The sequence below is a fragment of the Pempheris klunzingeri genome, chromosome 21, assembly GCF_042242105.1.
Source record: "Pempheris klunzingeri isolate RE-2024b chromosome 21, fPemKlu1.hap1, whole genome shotgun sequence".
Taxonomy (NCBI): domain Eukaryota; kingdom Metazoa; phylum Chordata; class Actinopteri; order Acropomatiformes; family Pempheridae; genus Pempheris; species Pempheris klunzingeri.
In genome coordinates, this window is record NC_092032.1 from 10,064,556 (window position 1) to 10,080,529 (window position 15,974).

A 15,974-nucleotide genomic window follows, 5' to 3' on the forward strand; every position below is an offset into this window, starting at 1 on the left:
CCTACTCAGCATGACTAATTGCCCATAAGTGGCCATTGCAGTGTTGGAAACAAAGCATCACAAATACCAAACAAACACAGTGAGTCACTCAGTCCTGTATCGTGTTGTTCACAGCGTGGAGTAAGGAGAGAAAAAGGCATTTAATTTCATAGGCTTTTAAGCTTTTTACGTTTGATAGATAAATAGATGGATTTTGCTTTTCTTATTTTTACATTTGATAAATGCATCGTCAGAAATCCCCAGGGTGGATGAGGCTCCAGTGGCGGAAGGGAGTCATAAAGCCATTTTCCCTGTTACAGCTAATAAACAGGCTGATTGTTCTCTAGGTTGAGTGATGAGTTAAAGCAGACACTGAGGAAAATTACACTGCTAAAAGAAAACAACTGCTTTACCTCCTGGATACGCAACGCATGATTCAACCATGGCTGTTAGTGCTGGATGAAACCAGTTTGACAGTGATTTGCATTTGAACACAAACAAGTGAACTCAAATTCAATGCATGAGCATGCCAGGTCGTGGAAAGTAAAGTGTCTGGACAACAGGAGGTCAGATTTTCCTGTGAGGAACGCTGGCCCGTAGCTTTAAAGCTTCTCAGAATATGAATGTTGTTCTTCATTTTCTGTCCAAGTCCCTGTTGACTTGTTTTTCATGTACCGTGCAAAGCTTTCTAGATTAGCATTCATACTTTAAGACGTTCCTTTGAGCCTCCAGTCGCCCCTCACTAATTCTTTTCCCTTCCAGTGTTTAGAAACCACAACATACTGGCAGTCTGGTCAGTCTCCTTCCAGACCATATTAGTCACACAGCACAGAAGCCTGCTAACCCTCCTTTCCTGTGTTTATTTCACAAATGTGGATGAGTGAGAGTAAATTTGCCAGCCACTCCACTTCCCGGTTTGCTTGCCAAAGGTTTTCTCCAGCCAAGTTTAGCCACAGCTGTTAACAAAAGAGGTGTTTTTGTGCAAGCAACCCGGCTCTGTAAGGTATTTCTGTAATAGAGCTGAGATTTTTATCAGCACTTGTTAACACAAACCACCTGTGAATATATACACTTCAGCCCAGACTATGGTTATTTCAGCAGCCTATGAGAAACTGAAAAAATGTAAATGAATTAATGAAATGGATTCAACTCATTTTGTCTTCTGGTCCAAAGACACATAACCACTACCTTCCACAAATGCAGCTTTAAGCATAATACCACCACTTTACTGATGCAAAATGTTTAAGATTTAATTAAAATAGATTTAAAAATGAAAAAATATCTTGATCTTTGATTCACAGCTTTCATCAACCTCATTTAAAGCCACAGAAAACAGTTGATTTAAGAAGTAAAAAAACGGACTTTTTGCAGCCAGGCTTAAATAGCCAGAGGGCGGCTATTTGGCTTCATGTCCTGTGTGAAACTATGTGTCAACATTTGCCTTTTATTTTTAGGTATAATTGACTTTTTAATTGCCATTTAAAAACTACTTGATAAAAAAAAGCTTTTATATATTATATTATTATATTCTATCTATTATATTTTTTATTATTAGTTTTTCAGTCACAGTTTGGTTAGGTTTAGGCAACAGAACTACTTGGTTAGGTTTAGGTAGCAAAACTAGGGACATGTTTCAAAATATAAGTAAATAACATTTTTGAGAAAAAATATCTTTGTAATATGCTTAATATATTTCTTACACCACCCCCACCACCCACCATGAAAAAACCATCCGGGTTTAAAGCATTAAGTGACTACTTAATGCTTTAAACCTATTTTTACAATGGAATGAACATTCTTAATGATTTTTACAACACTGTTGTTCTGCTAGCAAAAAGCCAGATGGCTTGTTAGTGTGACAAAAGTGTTCACAAACACAAAAAGAGGCAAGAAAAGAGCTTCTGGAAAACGCACATCTTTATGGATCCATATCGCCCCAATAACAACAGATGAAGATGTCAGCTGCATGGTCATGATATGTAATAATGCAGTACAGCAGCGTACATGTCAGAGCCCGTCCACACCTTGTCTCACCATGATACAGATATAGTCGGCTCTCTCCTCTCGTCAAAGGCTTCAACCCTCAGTGGCATTGTTTGAATCCAACTCCTTGCTGCCATGGCAACCAGAGCAGAGAGAGGAAGGGATATAAATGAGAGATAGTGAGAGGGCACGACCCATACTACGTCTGACACTCTCTCATGATATCGTGTTTAGTAATCTGGCTGAATGAACAATGGTCGCTGTACTCAGGCAAGTTGGATTTAATTAGCACTTTCCTTCTCATGTCATTGCTTCCATTGAGATAGAAGACAAAATCAACTATAGTATCACCATGAAAGGAGCAGATATTTTACATCCTCTCACAGATATAGGAAATACATAGGAGTTTATCCTTTTAAAGCTTCACTGTCCATGTTTCCAGACACTTGCACCATGTAGTTCACTGAGAATTATTCTGTAATGAACTGCTGGGATTAACTTCTGTTTACCTATTTCCTTCAACCGGCTAATCCTCTTCATGTGCTAATTTCCTTAATTTCCCATATTCTTTTCAATGACCCCTTTTGTGATTCCCAAAGTGGGGTGACAGGCAAAGGGTGCTACAGGATTAGTTCATTTCCATTGTTCAACTACATTTTTACAGTTTTCACAGCAGAATAAATAAGCAGTTAACATTAGAATAACTAATAAAAACACTTCTAAATGTGCATTATGCTGCAGCTAAGATTGGTGACATGACAGATGTTGTTGGCCTGTGTTCAAATTAATGCAACACACTTTCTGGCTTTCTGCACTGCAGTCAGAAAAGATTATTGTAAATGCAAGCGGCACAAACTTTTCACACTGTAAGAGCTCAAAGAAATGCTGATACATCTCAGCCCTGTGTGAGATGGTCGGACCTGTGCTGACCAAAGCTGACCAAAAATCAGACTGCAGAGTGAAAGCTATTTGGGTTATTGCTTTTAGTGGGGAGTCGAAACTAGCTCTTGCACACCAGAATGCCACATCTCCAAGGAAAAGCTGTAAAATGCTGCAGTGATGCCACGTGAGCTCGTTGGAAAAAAGCCAAGTTCCAGTTCAAATACAACAGTAAAAGGTGATTGTGAATGATCTAAATGATCTTATTCTGAAGGATCAAGATTTAAAACAGAAGGCGCATTATGAAAAGAGCTACTGTATAACAGGGTTGAAGTGCTTTAGGATGGAGTTAGCCTTTCATCTAGACTATACACGTGCTAATACAGTTTACAACTGAATATCAAACCATTCATATCCTCAAAATATACATTAGTGTCCATGTTTAACTGTCACATTTTGTCTGTCGTGATATCAAAACCTCAAAAAATGACAATGGGATTAACTGAGCAAATACTAATGTAAACAAAACCCTTAGAGCAACATCATTTCAGCAGTTATTGCTAATTACAGCAAATGTTTCAACATGCCTGTTTTCTAGCTTTCGTGGAGTAAGATAGGAGTTTCCCACTATTTTGAGACCACCGTGATTTTTGTGTATACTTGTTGTCTCATTTGAGGCGTCACGTCTCCACAGAGCGCCCAGACACACTGACTTACGATTTCATTGATTATCTACAGACTGAGTGTTTTATCTTCCTCGGAGCTTTGATGTCTAAACTGAGTTATGCATGTGGAATAAAGCCTTATTTCATCTGTGCGGTGCGGGGAAATTGCAGGCTATGATTTCTGATTTCTGCCTTTTTATTCAGTGAAACGCCGCAGGCCATTGAAGTGCAGTTGTGGGATTAAAGACAAATACTGTTGGTTACTGATGATATATTTAAGATTCACTTTGAGTCAAATAGGCACTCCTCCTTGTGAGCATGCTAATGCTCAAACAGCCAAGGACATATGAACAGAAAGTGAAATGTAAGAAGCCATACAACAATCCCTCTCTGTTCAATGACAAAAACACAAACTGCAGCACAGACGTTCTGTTTTTCCTCAGCCTCGTCCTTGGCTGCCTCTGCTGTTTCCACATGAGAGGATTGAGAGCCTCGTTGCTTTTCTCTCCCTCACACCTTTCACAACGCTGTTACCAAAGCAGCCGAATAGGTAGAAGAAGAGGACAATGTACCGTTGTGGAGTATTGATCTGCAATCAGACCTGTAAGCCTGTTGTCCAGAGAGTTGGCATGAGTTTCAGTCTCTCCTTCTCTGCAACAGGTTTTGATCTACGTGATCCCTGAATAAAGGACGCACACGGTTCATGCCTTCATACACATGAGAGTTCTCTCATCAGTAACACACGCATTCAGTATCAGTGTACGATAACGATAACGATAAAAGACATATTTGGAAAGTGCTATTTGGAGCATGACTGAGATTGGGGTGTCAGACGGAGGCCTGAATAGGACACACTTCATTTTGATGCACAAGGCTAATTGATTGTTTGTCAGTGGTTCATTTCATCTGGAAGCACATAATGTGACCTCCAAGGGTGAAGCAAATCCGCTCACATTGCCTATTATTTGTTTGTGTTCACAAGCACATATATGTATAGCTATTAAATGTTAGCAGTCGTTTTTGTTATTTACAGCAAGAAATCCTTTTATATTGGATTGTTTTTGTGACTTTTCATTTTAGAGTTAGCACAACTGCATACAAAGTCAATGGAAAGACACTATTAGAAGCAAATTCATACATCTGTGAGAGTTTGAAAATGATGAATATGAATATTCTTCACAAACATACAGAGATGAAAAAGGGGAGAGACTGCAGGCAAATAACAGAGAGAACTGGAGCTTTGAGTTCAGACAGATGCTGAGCTGAACTCAAACACACAAGCACATTGCTGCATCTGTTGCTAGCTAGCTTCTAGCTAATATACTGTTGAGTGACCTTCAGGTCACATCACTTTATGTCTAAACACATCTTTGAAGGAATACGATATCTTAATAAAATCGATATTTTTGAAAATGTGCTTATTTGCTTTTGTGCTGAGGGTTAGATGAGAATGAGAAGTTCAATGTCATTTTGTTCAATATCAAGTTAGCAACCAACTATCTTAGCTTAGCATAAAGAGGGGAAACAGCTAGCCTAGCACCACCTCACTAATCAGCATGTTACATCTTGTTTCTTTAGAGGTGCTGGTAGCTAGCTGTTTATAGTCTTTATGCTAAGGTAAGCTAAGCTAAGCTAAGCTACCTGTCTCTAGGCTGCAGCTGCAAGAAAGGAAATAAGGGTATTTCCCAGAATGTCAAACAATTATTTTAATTACATGGATGGAATCACCAGTTTTAATCAAAATATTTTAACTTTCCCCAAGTGCCACTATATCAATGATTTTAATAAGGACAACTTTCTGCCAAAAAAAAAATAGTCCTTATGAAAAATTATTTACAGTGAGGGCTGTGAATTATACAGAGTAACAGAGACAATCTGGAGAGAAGTCTTTAAATGATTTTCAGTCATGATACCATCCATACACATCCATAGTATTGGAGTAGAGAGACAGATATCTCAAATTATGGGTAAATAGAGCCAAAACTATCTGCATGAATAGATACCATCAGGGTTAAGTAAGAAAATGCTTCTCTGTAATTTGGGTGAACCAATCCTTCAACATATGATGCAGTGAGAGAGACGACGTTTCAATTACTTAATCCAAAACATCCATTACTTTATGAGTCATGTCTCCTAATCCAGATGTTGTTTCCTAAATCACATTTCCTGTTTTCTCTCATCTGCCATGCTGCTGCCAAACACATTTGTTGCCTAGCCTCACACACAGACACAAACACATTTCTATAAGTATTTATGTGTCACAAATGACCTGTTTTCTCGTCTCTGGCCACGGCAAACAGCATGCAGCGTCAACAGCTTCTAGCCGAAGAGCATCATCCTCAGACACATTGACAGTAGCTCAAAGCAGAGCCGCTGATGAATGACACTTTCCATAGGAAGGCAGGGAAGTGACTACTGAGAGTGGCTCTGCATAGTAATTCTATACAGTTAACTCCTTGCAATGCCTTGAAAAGTTACTTAGAACTTGAAAGTGTAGAGTGAATAACAGGGATCTGGAGTATGAAATAACCCTCCCTGGCTATTATTGCTGCCTCCTTGGATGGCCACATTGTGGTCTCTGAGAGGTTAATGTAAACTTCTAACCTTGGTAACATGATTTCGACATGCCCTACAAGAAGTCGTCTGATGTTTTGTTAACCTAAAGCACAGATTGTGATTTTCAGTAGGAGTGGGGTGAACTTAATTACTATTCTGTCCAATAAAATGGCCGACATGTTTGTCCACTCATAGACTTGAGTCCATTTCAGATTGGCTGCCAAGTAAAGCACCATTTGCTGGTTTGAGGTTATTTTACACTCTTCCCTTCCTTTGTCTCCTGACCAAACATCCTGTCCTTCAATTCACATCATTAGCCCGCAGCTATCCAGCCAGTGGTCTTGCTTAAGCTCCAGGGAGAAGTTTGCAACATCGGTCTAAAACCAGAGGTGGGGGGATCGGGAGCATGAAGATGAATAACCATCTTTCCACCTCAAACTGTGACTCAGTGGGAAATTAGACATTACAGATGCTTTCACAATCTTTTTCAAGCTTGTTGAGTAAGAAGAAACATGTTTCACTGATATGGTCGAGGACAGGAAAGTGGTATATAGGCTTGTCTTGGACCGGAAATGAAACCTCTACAATTTTCACAGCAGTGCATGTTTTCAATCGTAGCGGGAGACAATTCCTCTGTGACCCAGAGCCTGAGGCTTCTCGCCTCTCCCACTCCCACTCACTCTTTCCATCCTGTAATACACCTAGAGACAGGGTGCCTATTCATGTACAACTTGCCCCATCAGGAGATGCATTCTTTATGGTGTTCTGTGTTTTAAAGGCCATTTATTTAAACTCCTACAGAGGTGCATTAATCCCCCCCCCTCCCCAACATGCTTTCCAGATAATGCAAAACATACTGTGCAATTTAAAGAGAGAATGAATTCAAAACACTAAGTTTCTTTCTTTGTTTTTAAGCTTTCTCTGTCTTGGTTGATCATGAGTAATTCCCCTAAACCATTATAGAGTCATCATGATTTTTATCCACATCTGACAATTGTGATTTCATCTCTATATCCTGTGTTCAGTCAACAGAAGTCTTTGGGCCAGAAGATGGATTGACAGCGCTGATGTCTGCTGTATATTCCACTGAGAAGCCTACTGAGGAGTGATTACTGTAATTCTAAAAGGCTTATTGAAGTGTTTGGATCAGTGCAGTGCTGTAATAACAGCTGCTGTACGTACGCATATTGAAAGCCCAGGGAGAGAGATTCATCCTCACGGAGCCAGGAGCCAAATTGACTGCATAATCCAGCATTTCTTCAAGACATTACCAGAACCAAACCACCAATTTTTCATTTGTTATGCGCAGAGGTTTGACAACTCAAGTTTCTTCTCTCTCCCTCTCTGAGCTCACTCTTATTTATACACACACACACACACACTTTGGTGGGAGCTACAATGCAGGCATAAGTGGAAAATGTCCTTCATTCTTGGGTAGAGTTAGAGGGGTTGGGGGAGATTTTAAAGGGGAGGCCCCTCAAGATGTCTGACATGTTTCTGCAGGACCGCAGGCCACTGGCTGGCGCAGAGCACAGGCTTGTGGTGGGCTGTTTGTCTGCGTGAAGCTGGCATGGCCTCCCGTTCCCCTGCATCTGTTCCCCATTAGCGGAGCCGAGAGTATAAAGCAGGGAGCTGACAGGAGCTGGGAACACTCGAGTTCCTGCCTGGATCATGGGGTTTACTATCTGGCTGTGCGTGCTCTGCCTGCAGGCGAGCCTGCTGTCACACGCCCTCGACTGCTCAGGGACGACACAGGGAGAGCTGTGTGTCAGCAGCCAGACTGCAGACGGACAGGTAAGAGGCGCATTTCTAATGGGTGGGATAGGGAAGGACAGTGGTAACCAAGGTGTTCATTAGGTATCAGTCGTCATCTGCTGTTGTGACACTACAGGGGCTACAGGGGTGAATGCAGCCTGTTTAAATGCCGTTTGCCGGACCAAGCAGCATGATGACTACCCTTCTCTCAAATCAAAAAGAAGAAAAATCTGAATTATCAGCATTTTCGCCAGCAAAGACGCCTCAGAAGACTTTATGCGATGCATGCCGACAGTGGAAAGTCAGTTTGATTTTACTTCTAATAGGATAATATGTTTAAAATTTTGAAAATTACAGTGAATGTGAATTGTGAATCATCAAAATAGACATTTCTGTCTCTTTTGTACAAGCCAAATCTCAGTGAACTCAAAGCTTGACAGTTTGTCTATCACTCCTTTCCTCTTTTAACAAAGATCCACGGGATTGGCATAGATTTAATAAAGGAAATCATTCAGGATTCATCCTTATCAGTACAGTCTCTGTTGAGACGTAGTGTGGTCAGTGTTTATACAGTAACTCAGCTCAGAGGAAACCTGTAACTCTGCTGGAATGTGAGTCCACTCAGACTCTTTGAAAAGAGGCTGCTGTGACGATGATAGTGGCCAAGTGTGTTTCAGGAGGGTAGGAGACGTGTACAGTCTAACCCTGACCTGTGGAGACATATAATTTTTTTTTCTGACAGAGACAAAGTCTCATTGTAATGGTTTATACAGCCACCACACCAAAAATACACCCTCCGTGGAACAAAATCTTTCAGCTCCTTTTTTGGATTTTCATGTGGCTGGCGGCTGTTATACTTTAAACTTGCGGTTGGCATTTTTCTGTGGACAGTCCTCATGTTCTGTCCAAAGTAATCACCCTCATCTGGACAACGGATTCGACAGCTGCAAGAGCATTTTCACCCACACATGAAAGCGTTTTCATTGGGAATTCTGCTCCATCTGAGGGAGTTTGTGCCACATATGTGCTTTTCTGTAGCAGTCATTTGTATTGTAATTATAGCATGCGCAATTTGAAGCTTCAAATGCGGTGGAAACTAACTAATACCCGATGCAGCATCTTGTCAGAGGCTCCATTTGGTTTTGTTTACTTATGTTTTGCCTTTTCCCACCAGGGTCACTTGTGTTTATAATGAGGTAGAATGCTTTAAATTTGTCATTTATGGAACTCGTCAACACATAACGTGCACGACAGCAGAAAGCCAGATGGATTGTGGCAGGTTATCCCCCCCTAAAATCCTGTGTGCGCACACACACACACACGCACAAAACATACAGCTCAATTTTATGAGGCTGTCAAGATCAGAAGATCACAGGTCTTGCTTCCACCCAGTAATGCTGCCATGTTTGGTGACTTGAGTGCTGAGGAATTATTTGTTTTGTCAAGTGCAGTTATGACATAAATTGTAACTTTTTGTCAGACAAGACAATGCGTCTTGGGGAAGATTAAAAAAAAAAGAAAAAAAGCAGCGTCTGTTTTGACTCTTGGTCCTCTCTTCTTCTTCCTCACAGTATGACGATCAGAAGCAGCAGAGGGCGCTGCCTTTACCTGAAGGACTGGTATGTGACACCACCCACTCCTGTCCCACTCAAGGGCATTGGTCCAGTCTGAAACCTTTAGCTCTTCCATGTGAGGGCAGGTTCAAAACTCTCTGGGTCGTGGTCATTGGAACACCACAACAGGCATAAGATGAGAGGACAGACGTCATGTTTGTAGGAAGAGACAAACAACAGAGGGAATTAAATGGAGTGGACAGGGGAGGTTGGTCATGATGGGTGGATGAGTTCTTTCTTTCTTATATAACTCAAAACACAGTTATGTTAATCCTGCAAACTGAATAACACTGATAGAAATGACTATATGATGTATTCACAACGAAGCTACCATGGAAACATTGAGAGAAACAGACAAACACATGTTGATGAAGTCCCTTCCACACAGTGGAGATGTGTGCATCCCTCCAATAACATATTTATATTGCAATCACCCCTTCAGCCCTTAACTGTACAGTTGTTGTGCCACATTGAATTCTCAAATATTCCACAAAGCTCGTTCCAGAGTGAAAACTACAACAATCAACGCAATGTAGGTCAACAGCAATCACCGCAAGCACTTCAAATGGCATCGCAAATGATTGCGAGGCAAATGTTTTGTAGCTAATGTAGTCGTCTTTGTTTTCAACAGAGTGGAAAATGAGAAAGAGAAGGAAGTTATTATCCAATATTGGAAGCAGTCTTTTTTTCCGCACTTATATAACTTGGGGGGAAAATGAATTGATGGAGTCAAGGCCCTGCAGAACTCCTGTAAATGTACCACAAAGTCCTAATTGGCAAACTGAAACCTGTTGTTTCTCAAAGTGACAGTCCATTTATTAAGGAAACGAGTGGATCAATGGCAGTGCTTGGTTTATGTGCGGATCAATGAGAAATGCAGGAAATGGAGGGCCAAGTGACAATAATAATTTTCCTGTTTCTTCCCCTTAATGTTTGAGTTTAACAGCCAGTAAAAATTAGACTGAATGTGACAAGGACAGTACAGAGCAGGAGACAACAGGGTGAGAAAAGGGCAAGGGCAAAACAACGTGCTCCACTCAGCATCCACTGCACACAGACAGGTCAGACGTGCAGGAACTGCTGTTTCCCCCTGAGGTTGTGGATGTGGTTGTGACTGTGTCACCCTTGTAGGTTTTGTTCAGACGTAAGAGACAGTTGGAGCGGAGGGGTCCCACCCACCTGAGCCACTCCAGCCTGCCTGGGGCCGTCTCTGTCAAAGGCTTCCCCAACACCCTCATCCAGGTAAACCACTCTTGTTAGTCACGCAAGAGTCAGAGAGCAAAAAGCCAAACGCGGGGGAGGTGGGGACTGGTTTACAGCGGTGGCTGCTGCAGCCAAAGGTCCACTGACGTTTTAGTCATAATGTGTCATCTGTGTGCGCCGAAATGCAAAAGTGACTCAGAAACCACATCATTTGGTCACTGAACTGATTTAAGAAAAACCATATAAGAGGATCTATTTCAGAATGTGCGTGCAGTATGTATCAGTGTATAGACTAATCCTCTGCTCTCTTAGGCTGACAGGTCCAGGAGACACTTGGTGCAAGTTCTGAATAAGAAAAAGAACAAGCGTAAATCACGCGTTGGATCCTTCTCCCTCCTTACCAACGACATGAAATCCACCCCCCTACAGGTGAGTCTCCATGGCAACCCCTGAGTAGAGGAACAGCTGGGGCAAAGAGGCCGGATGTGGAGGCAGAGTTATAAGGCCACCTTACTTGGTTTTATTGGGTCATCCGAGTCTATTCACCAGTATGATCTGTTCAGTGAAATCGCTTTTTCACATCATACAAACAATATCCTTTCAGTTTTGCAGCGGAAAATGTCCCTCATAATTTCTTTCAATGTGCTGGAAGAAATGAATAATTATTCTATGTGGGACTTCACTTCCAGGTGACTAGAGCGAGGAGACAGGTGAAGGCCGACCCACCCAAGAGGGGGAGTTCAGGTCGTTCTGGTGCATTCTCTGTCCTGGTGAGTCATTATCCAGTGTTTACTCTCCTAAACACAAATGTACTGCCTTTGATGAATATTTATATGATGTGTTGTGTGGTCTGCAGGGAGATCCACAGAATGACGGACAGAACGACAGACCCAAAAGAAGCATAGAGAAGATGAGCGCGACAAAATAAGATGTTCTCTCTCATGTTGGTTAAGCCTAATGAGGGGTGTGAGCAGTACAATGTGCCCAAAAACATGTAAACAGGCTGAAGATTGGAGTTTAAATCGGACATTTGGAAAAAGAACTGTGTTTAGTTGGTTTGAGGAATTCTCATGTGTGTGTCCACCATTGCTGTTTTAACTGTATCTTACTTTTATCAGCCAGTCTGCACTTAAGGATACTTTTTATATACTATTTTAAGTTTCTAATATATTCCTGCATGTTATAAAACATCACAAAAGATCCCATATTAATATTCTAGTTTGCCATTGTGTTGTAACCTATTTAATCACAGATTCCTTATGAAGATTGGGGGTATATTTTTGCAGAAATATTTCTTGTGTTGTTGTATCAGATTTCAATAAAAGTTTAGTGGAGACATATGGTGTGAAAGTCTTAAAACATTAAGCACTTTATGCTCCACTGGAGCCTCCTCTATAAAACTGTATAATAGTTTTACACTCTCGCGTTTTGCAGCAGCTCGGTCCTACCCTCCCGCTCTCCCAGAATAACACCCACACATGGGTCCGCGAAAGTGCCTACAACTGATTCATAAAATTAAACACCATGGGGGTTAAACACCACTAAGTCCCCAATTACTGATGGCAAGTGTTGCATGAATCGTGCATGATTTGCAAAGATGGCAGCAGGATAAACTAACAGGAACCTCTTTTTTATGAGAGGCCCTCATCCATTTACACTACAGCAGCCAAGGGTAAGTCCAAATGTAGTCCAGACCATCTGTTTGAGGAGTCAAACTTTGTCTATTTAAATATCTTGTGTCATTTTTAATTCATTTGGCCTGGAATGGAAACACAGTGTGGTCTGGACCAGAAGATTTGTTTGAGTGTTTCTGCAGGACACTGACGTAAATGTGTGCACAAAATCTGATCTTTGTGGGCTGCTCTGCATCTGGGTCTCTCCCTATTTATAGCATATCACATTAAACAAAACACCTGTGGAACAAGAAAAACGGCACTGAGCTGTGATGAGTGTATGCTGGGTTAAAAATAAAAACAGCAAAAATGAGAGAAAAAAAACAAAACCTAAAATTGTACTCAGGCCCACCCAAAGTGATGCCACCAGAAAATCCAGAGCATGAGGCAATCTGATGAGGACAATGAGCCTGTCTAAAAGTGTAAGGCAATCTAAGTGAATGGGATGACTCATCCTCCACTCATTTTCTGATCAAAGCTCTCAGCTCATGACGTAGATATGCAGTGCTCAGTCACATCTTCCTGGTTTTATAGACACAAACAGCGCACAAAGGAAGAAATAACACACCAAAATGTTATTTATAAACCAACCATTTTCCCTGAAGCACATAATTGATGCCGAATATGCTTCAGCAGCTCGCTCCGGGGGAATATAGACAAGTGTTGGGTCCCGAGCTGCTGACACAGTCATCAGATAACCTGGATTAGCTGGTAGTGAACTGTCTTGCTGTCGTCTTGGTGACAAAGCTCCAGGATGCCATTCTGATTTCTGCGAAACAGCAACGCCGTGATAAAGACCAGGACCTTATTATTTCTGTTTAGACGCAACAAGAGAAACACAGCCTCTGTCACACCCCTGTCATCCCTGTCACACATTCGAACACACACACACACAAACACACACACCGCTGTGACGGCTGCCAGCAGTGTATCACTGACTGGCTTTACCCCTGGGCTAATGCATTCTGGGAAACTCCCGGTTGATGACCTGATGGAACGAGGCAAAAGTATCCGAGTTTGTGTGTGTATCAGTTGAAAATAACATACACACACAGATCCATCCTAAAAAAAGCCACATTGTCCACAGACAGGTTAGAAATAGACATTAACCGTATAAACCCGTTTACTCCGGTGATGTAAATGCTAAATTAAAGTTCAGTCGGAGCATGTGTCACTGTGTGTGGTCAACACAAAGGGAATCCTTCAATTTTTTTTCAGTCATTGTGGTTGTGTAATGATGTGTGGCATTGTTTCCGCTCTGCTTTGGGTTCAGTCATCCCCTTGAGAAGAAAGCTGATGATAATCGCTCCTAAGAAAATCATTTGGAAGCCTTCAATCTATAAGATTGTGGTAGGAAATAAGCAGAGTGGACTGTCAGAATTTCCCATAAAAGCTCAGTCAGGTTCATATGTAGTTTGTGGCTTTCGGTCAACATCCTTTTCAAGAAACCACAGTGTAAGTATTAGTTTCTGTTGACAGGAGCATCTCATCCCAAACAACATGCAATGTGGGAAAGGAGCCTCACAAACAAGTTGTATGTTAGCAGTGGAGAGCAAGTTTGTCTTTAAGGAAGATGGGATCAAATCTGAGTCAGGAACTACAGTCTAACACTGTGTCTCTTATTTTCATTACGATGTAAAGTACAATGTTGTTCCATCTAAAGAATAATTCCAGTGTATTACAAAATAGGTCTTTTTGTAGCATCATTGGAATTGGTGGTAAAGACACACAAGCAGTCAGATGATCATACAAGTTTTAAAGGAGCTCCTAGATGATTTATTCAAAGTTCTGTTGTTGTGCCTATATAAAGAAACTGAGAAGGTGATGATAAGAAAAGGACATCAGCTTCTTAGATAGCTAGCTAGATACTTAGCTGCATTTGTTAAAAACCGTGACAGAAACATGACGACTAGCACAGAAGTGGCCGCTGAACTGCAGGAAACAGCCAGCCTGGCTCTGATCAAAGCGCCCAATACCTGCATATCAGCACCTCTGAGGCTCAGTAATTAACACAATGTATCTTCTTGTTAGTGTACATATGTGAGTGTGGCATCCATCTTTTCATCTGTCTCTCCGAAAGGAGCATATTCCCCAAAAAGCTTTTTCATTCATGTGAAAAAGAAACCACTACAGCAGCTTTCAGAATGATATATGAGGGTCTGATACATGGGTTTGTGCAAAGGCTGGTTTTTTTAGCATAGTTGTTCGTGCACATGGTTTTCCCATTCGTTTTGGGTGTGCTTACTTTTGGTTTTAGATTTTAACAAGAGGTTTAGATAATCTGGCTACACTGAGGGCTTGTTTACAGCTTGTCTGATAGTCTGACAGCAGCAGCCCACATGGCAGCAATGTTGCTGTGTGCTTAGATCACAGCAATTACTTAGGTCAATACAATCATAACTGATAGAAATGAAGGCCAAAACTACCAAAATAAATCAACCCAAGTGTTAATAAACCAGAATGATCTTTTAGCTTCATTGCACGAGGCTGTAGCGCTGTTATGAATAGTAACCGCTGACTTTCTGTAAAGTGTTATTGACAGTCAAGACAAGGTATTCCCTGCTCAATATTCCTGGAGTGGTTCTCCTCATCTATTCTCTGTTACCGCTGACCTCAGACTGTGACCACGCTTTCAGACTGAATTTGGCTCCTTCTCTTCATCTCCTGCCACTTCCCATCAGATCAGATACAGGGCGTTGGCTGTCTTCCCTCACCTCGTGTCACTGCTCTCTGGCCTGACATCACCTCCCCCAAACAGGCTCCCTAACTCCTCCTGTCAAAACTTCCTCTGACTGCTGTCACATCACAGAGGCCCTAATGAAGAAAAGGCAGAGACACACACACACAAACAGAGATGGTTGTGTGTGTATGTAACAGTAACAGTGTTGTGATGTCAGTTCAATATATCAGCCTGCTGACCTTTTAACATGTATGGCAGCGGGAGGGTTATTTATGGGCCAATGCAGAATTCATTGACTTTTCCAGACTTTGTCAGCTTCTTATTATAAACAAAGCCTTCGCCTACACGTCCAGAGGCAGTCTGCCATCTGCAATCCCTTCATTTAGTCACTGAAAACAAATGTCTACAAGAAGTCTCTGAAGCTGTGGAAATCTATTTTAGAACAATGTGCAATCAACTGATATGGACTGATCCGGGGATTCTGGGGCCCCAACGCCCCACTTTGCCTGGTTGGAAACCGTCAATGATTAGAAAATGATTGATCATAAAATGTCAGGAAAAACAGTGTCGGTTTAAGCTTGACTGCCATGCATTTTTGAGTTTATCTAATATATCTAAAAGAATTTCTTCAATCAACTACATAGAAGAAATCATAGTCTTTACCAAAATTGGTTTTACAAGATCTTCTCGTGCCAATAGCACCATGCCGGATGCCGATCTTGACATTCCAGGCATCATGAGTCCCCACATCCTTCACCATTAGTAATTCACAGGCATCCAATGCCTTTCGGTCTGGAGCGAATATTGCTAGAGTTATCCGAAAATTGTCATAAAAGCCGAGCACTGAGATGAGAGAAAAATGCAAAATTTTGTCAAATTCCATCTCTGGGCAATTCATCTGCTTAGCTCTCCTTGAAGATGATGGATGCCTGCTGAGTCACTGCCATGGGCCAATCTCTGCCCTGCTCAGTACATTAAAGCAGGAAAT

The 15,974-nt window shown here is 41.5% G+C and overlaps 1 protein-coding gene across 1 annotated transcript; it reads left to right on the forward strand.

Moving 5' to 3' along the window:
• The first annotated feature begins 7,601 nt into the window (after window positions 1–7,601).
• LOC139221289 (uncharacterized) lies at window positions 7,602–11,967 on the forward strand. The gene is made up of 6 exons (XM_070853227.1): window positions 7,602–7,856; window positions 9,389–9,436; window positions 10,562–10,672; window positions 10,946–11,062; window positions 11,323–11,403; window positions 11,490–11,967. Exons 1-6 carry the CDS (start codon window positions 7,734–7,736, stop codon window positions 11,559–11,561), a joined length of 552 nt encoding a protein of 183 aa, XP_070709328.1. The 5' UTR covers window positions 7,602–7,733; the 3' UTR covers window positions 11,562–11,967.
• Window positions 11,968–15,974: the final 4,007 nt, after the last annotated feature.

What these genes read in the sequence shown, in the direction of transcription:
- LOC139221289 (XM_070853227.1), top strand. Translation starts at nt 7,734, where the DNA reads ATGGGGTTTACTATCTGGCTGTGCGTGCTCTGCCTGCAGGCGAGCCTG. An exon ending in GCCAGACTGCAGACGGACAG is followed by an intron (nt 7,857 to 9,388) that starts GTAAGAGGCGCA and finishes TCTTCCTCACAG; the next exon opens with TATGACGATCAGAAGCAGCA. An exon ending in TGCCTTTACCTGAAGGACTG is followed by an intron (nt 9,437 to 10,561) that starts GTATGTGACACC and finishes TCACCCTTGTAG; the next exon opens with GTTTTGTTCAGACGTAAGAG.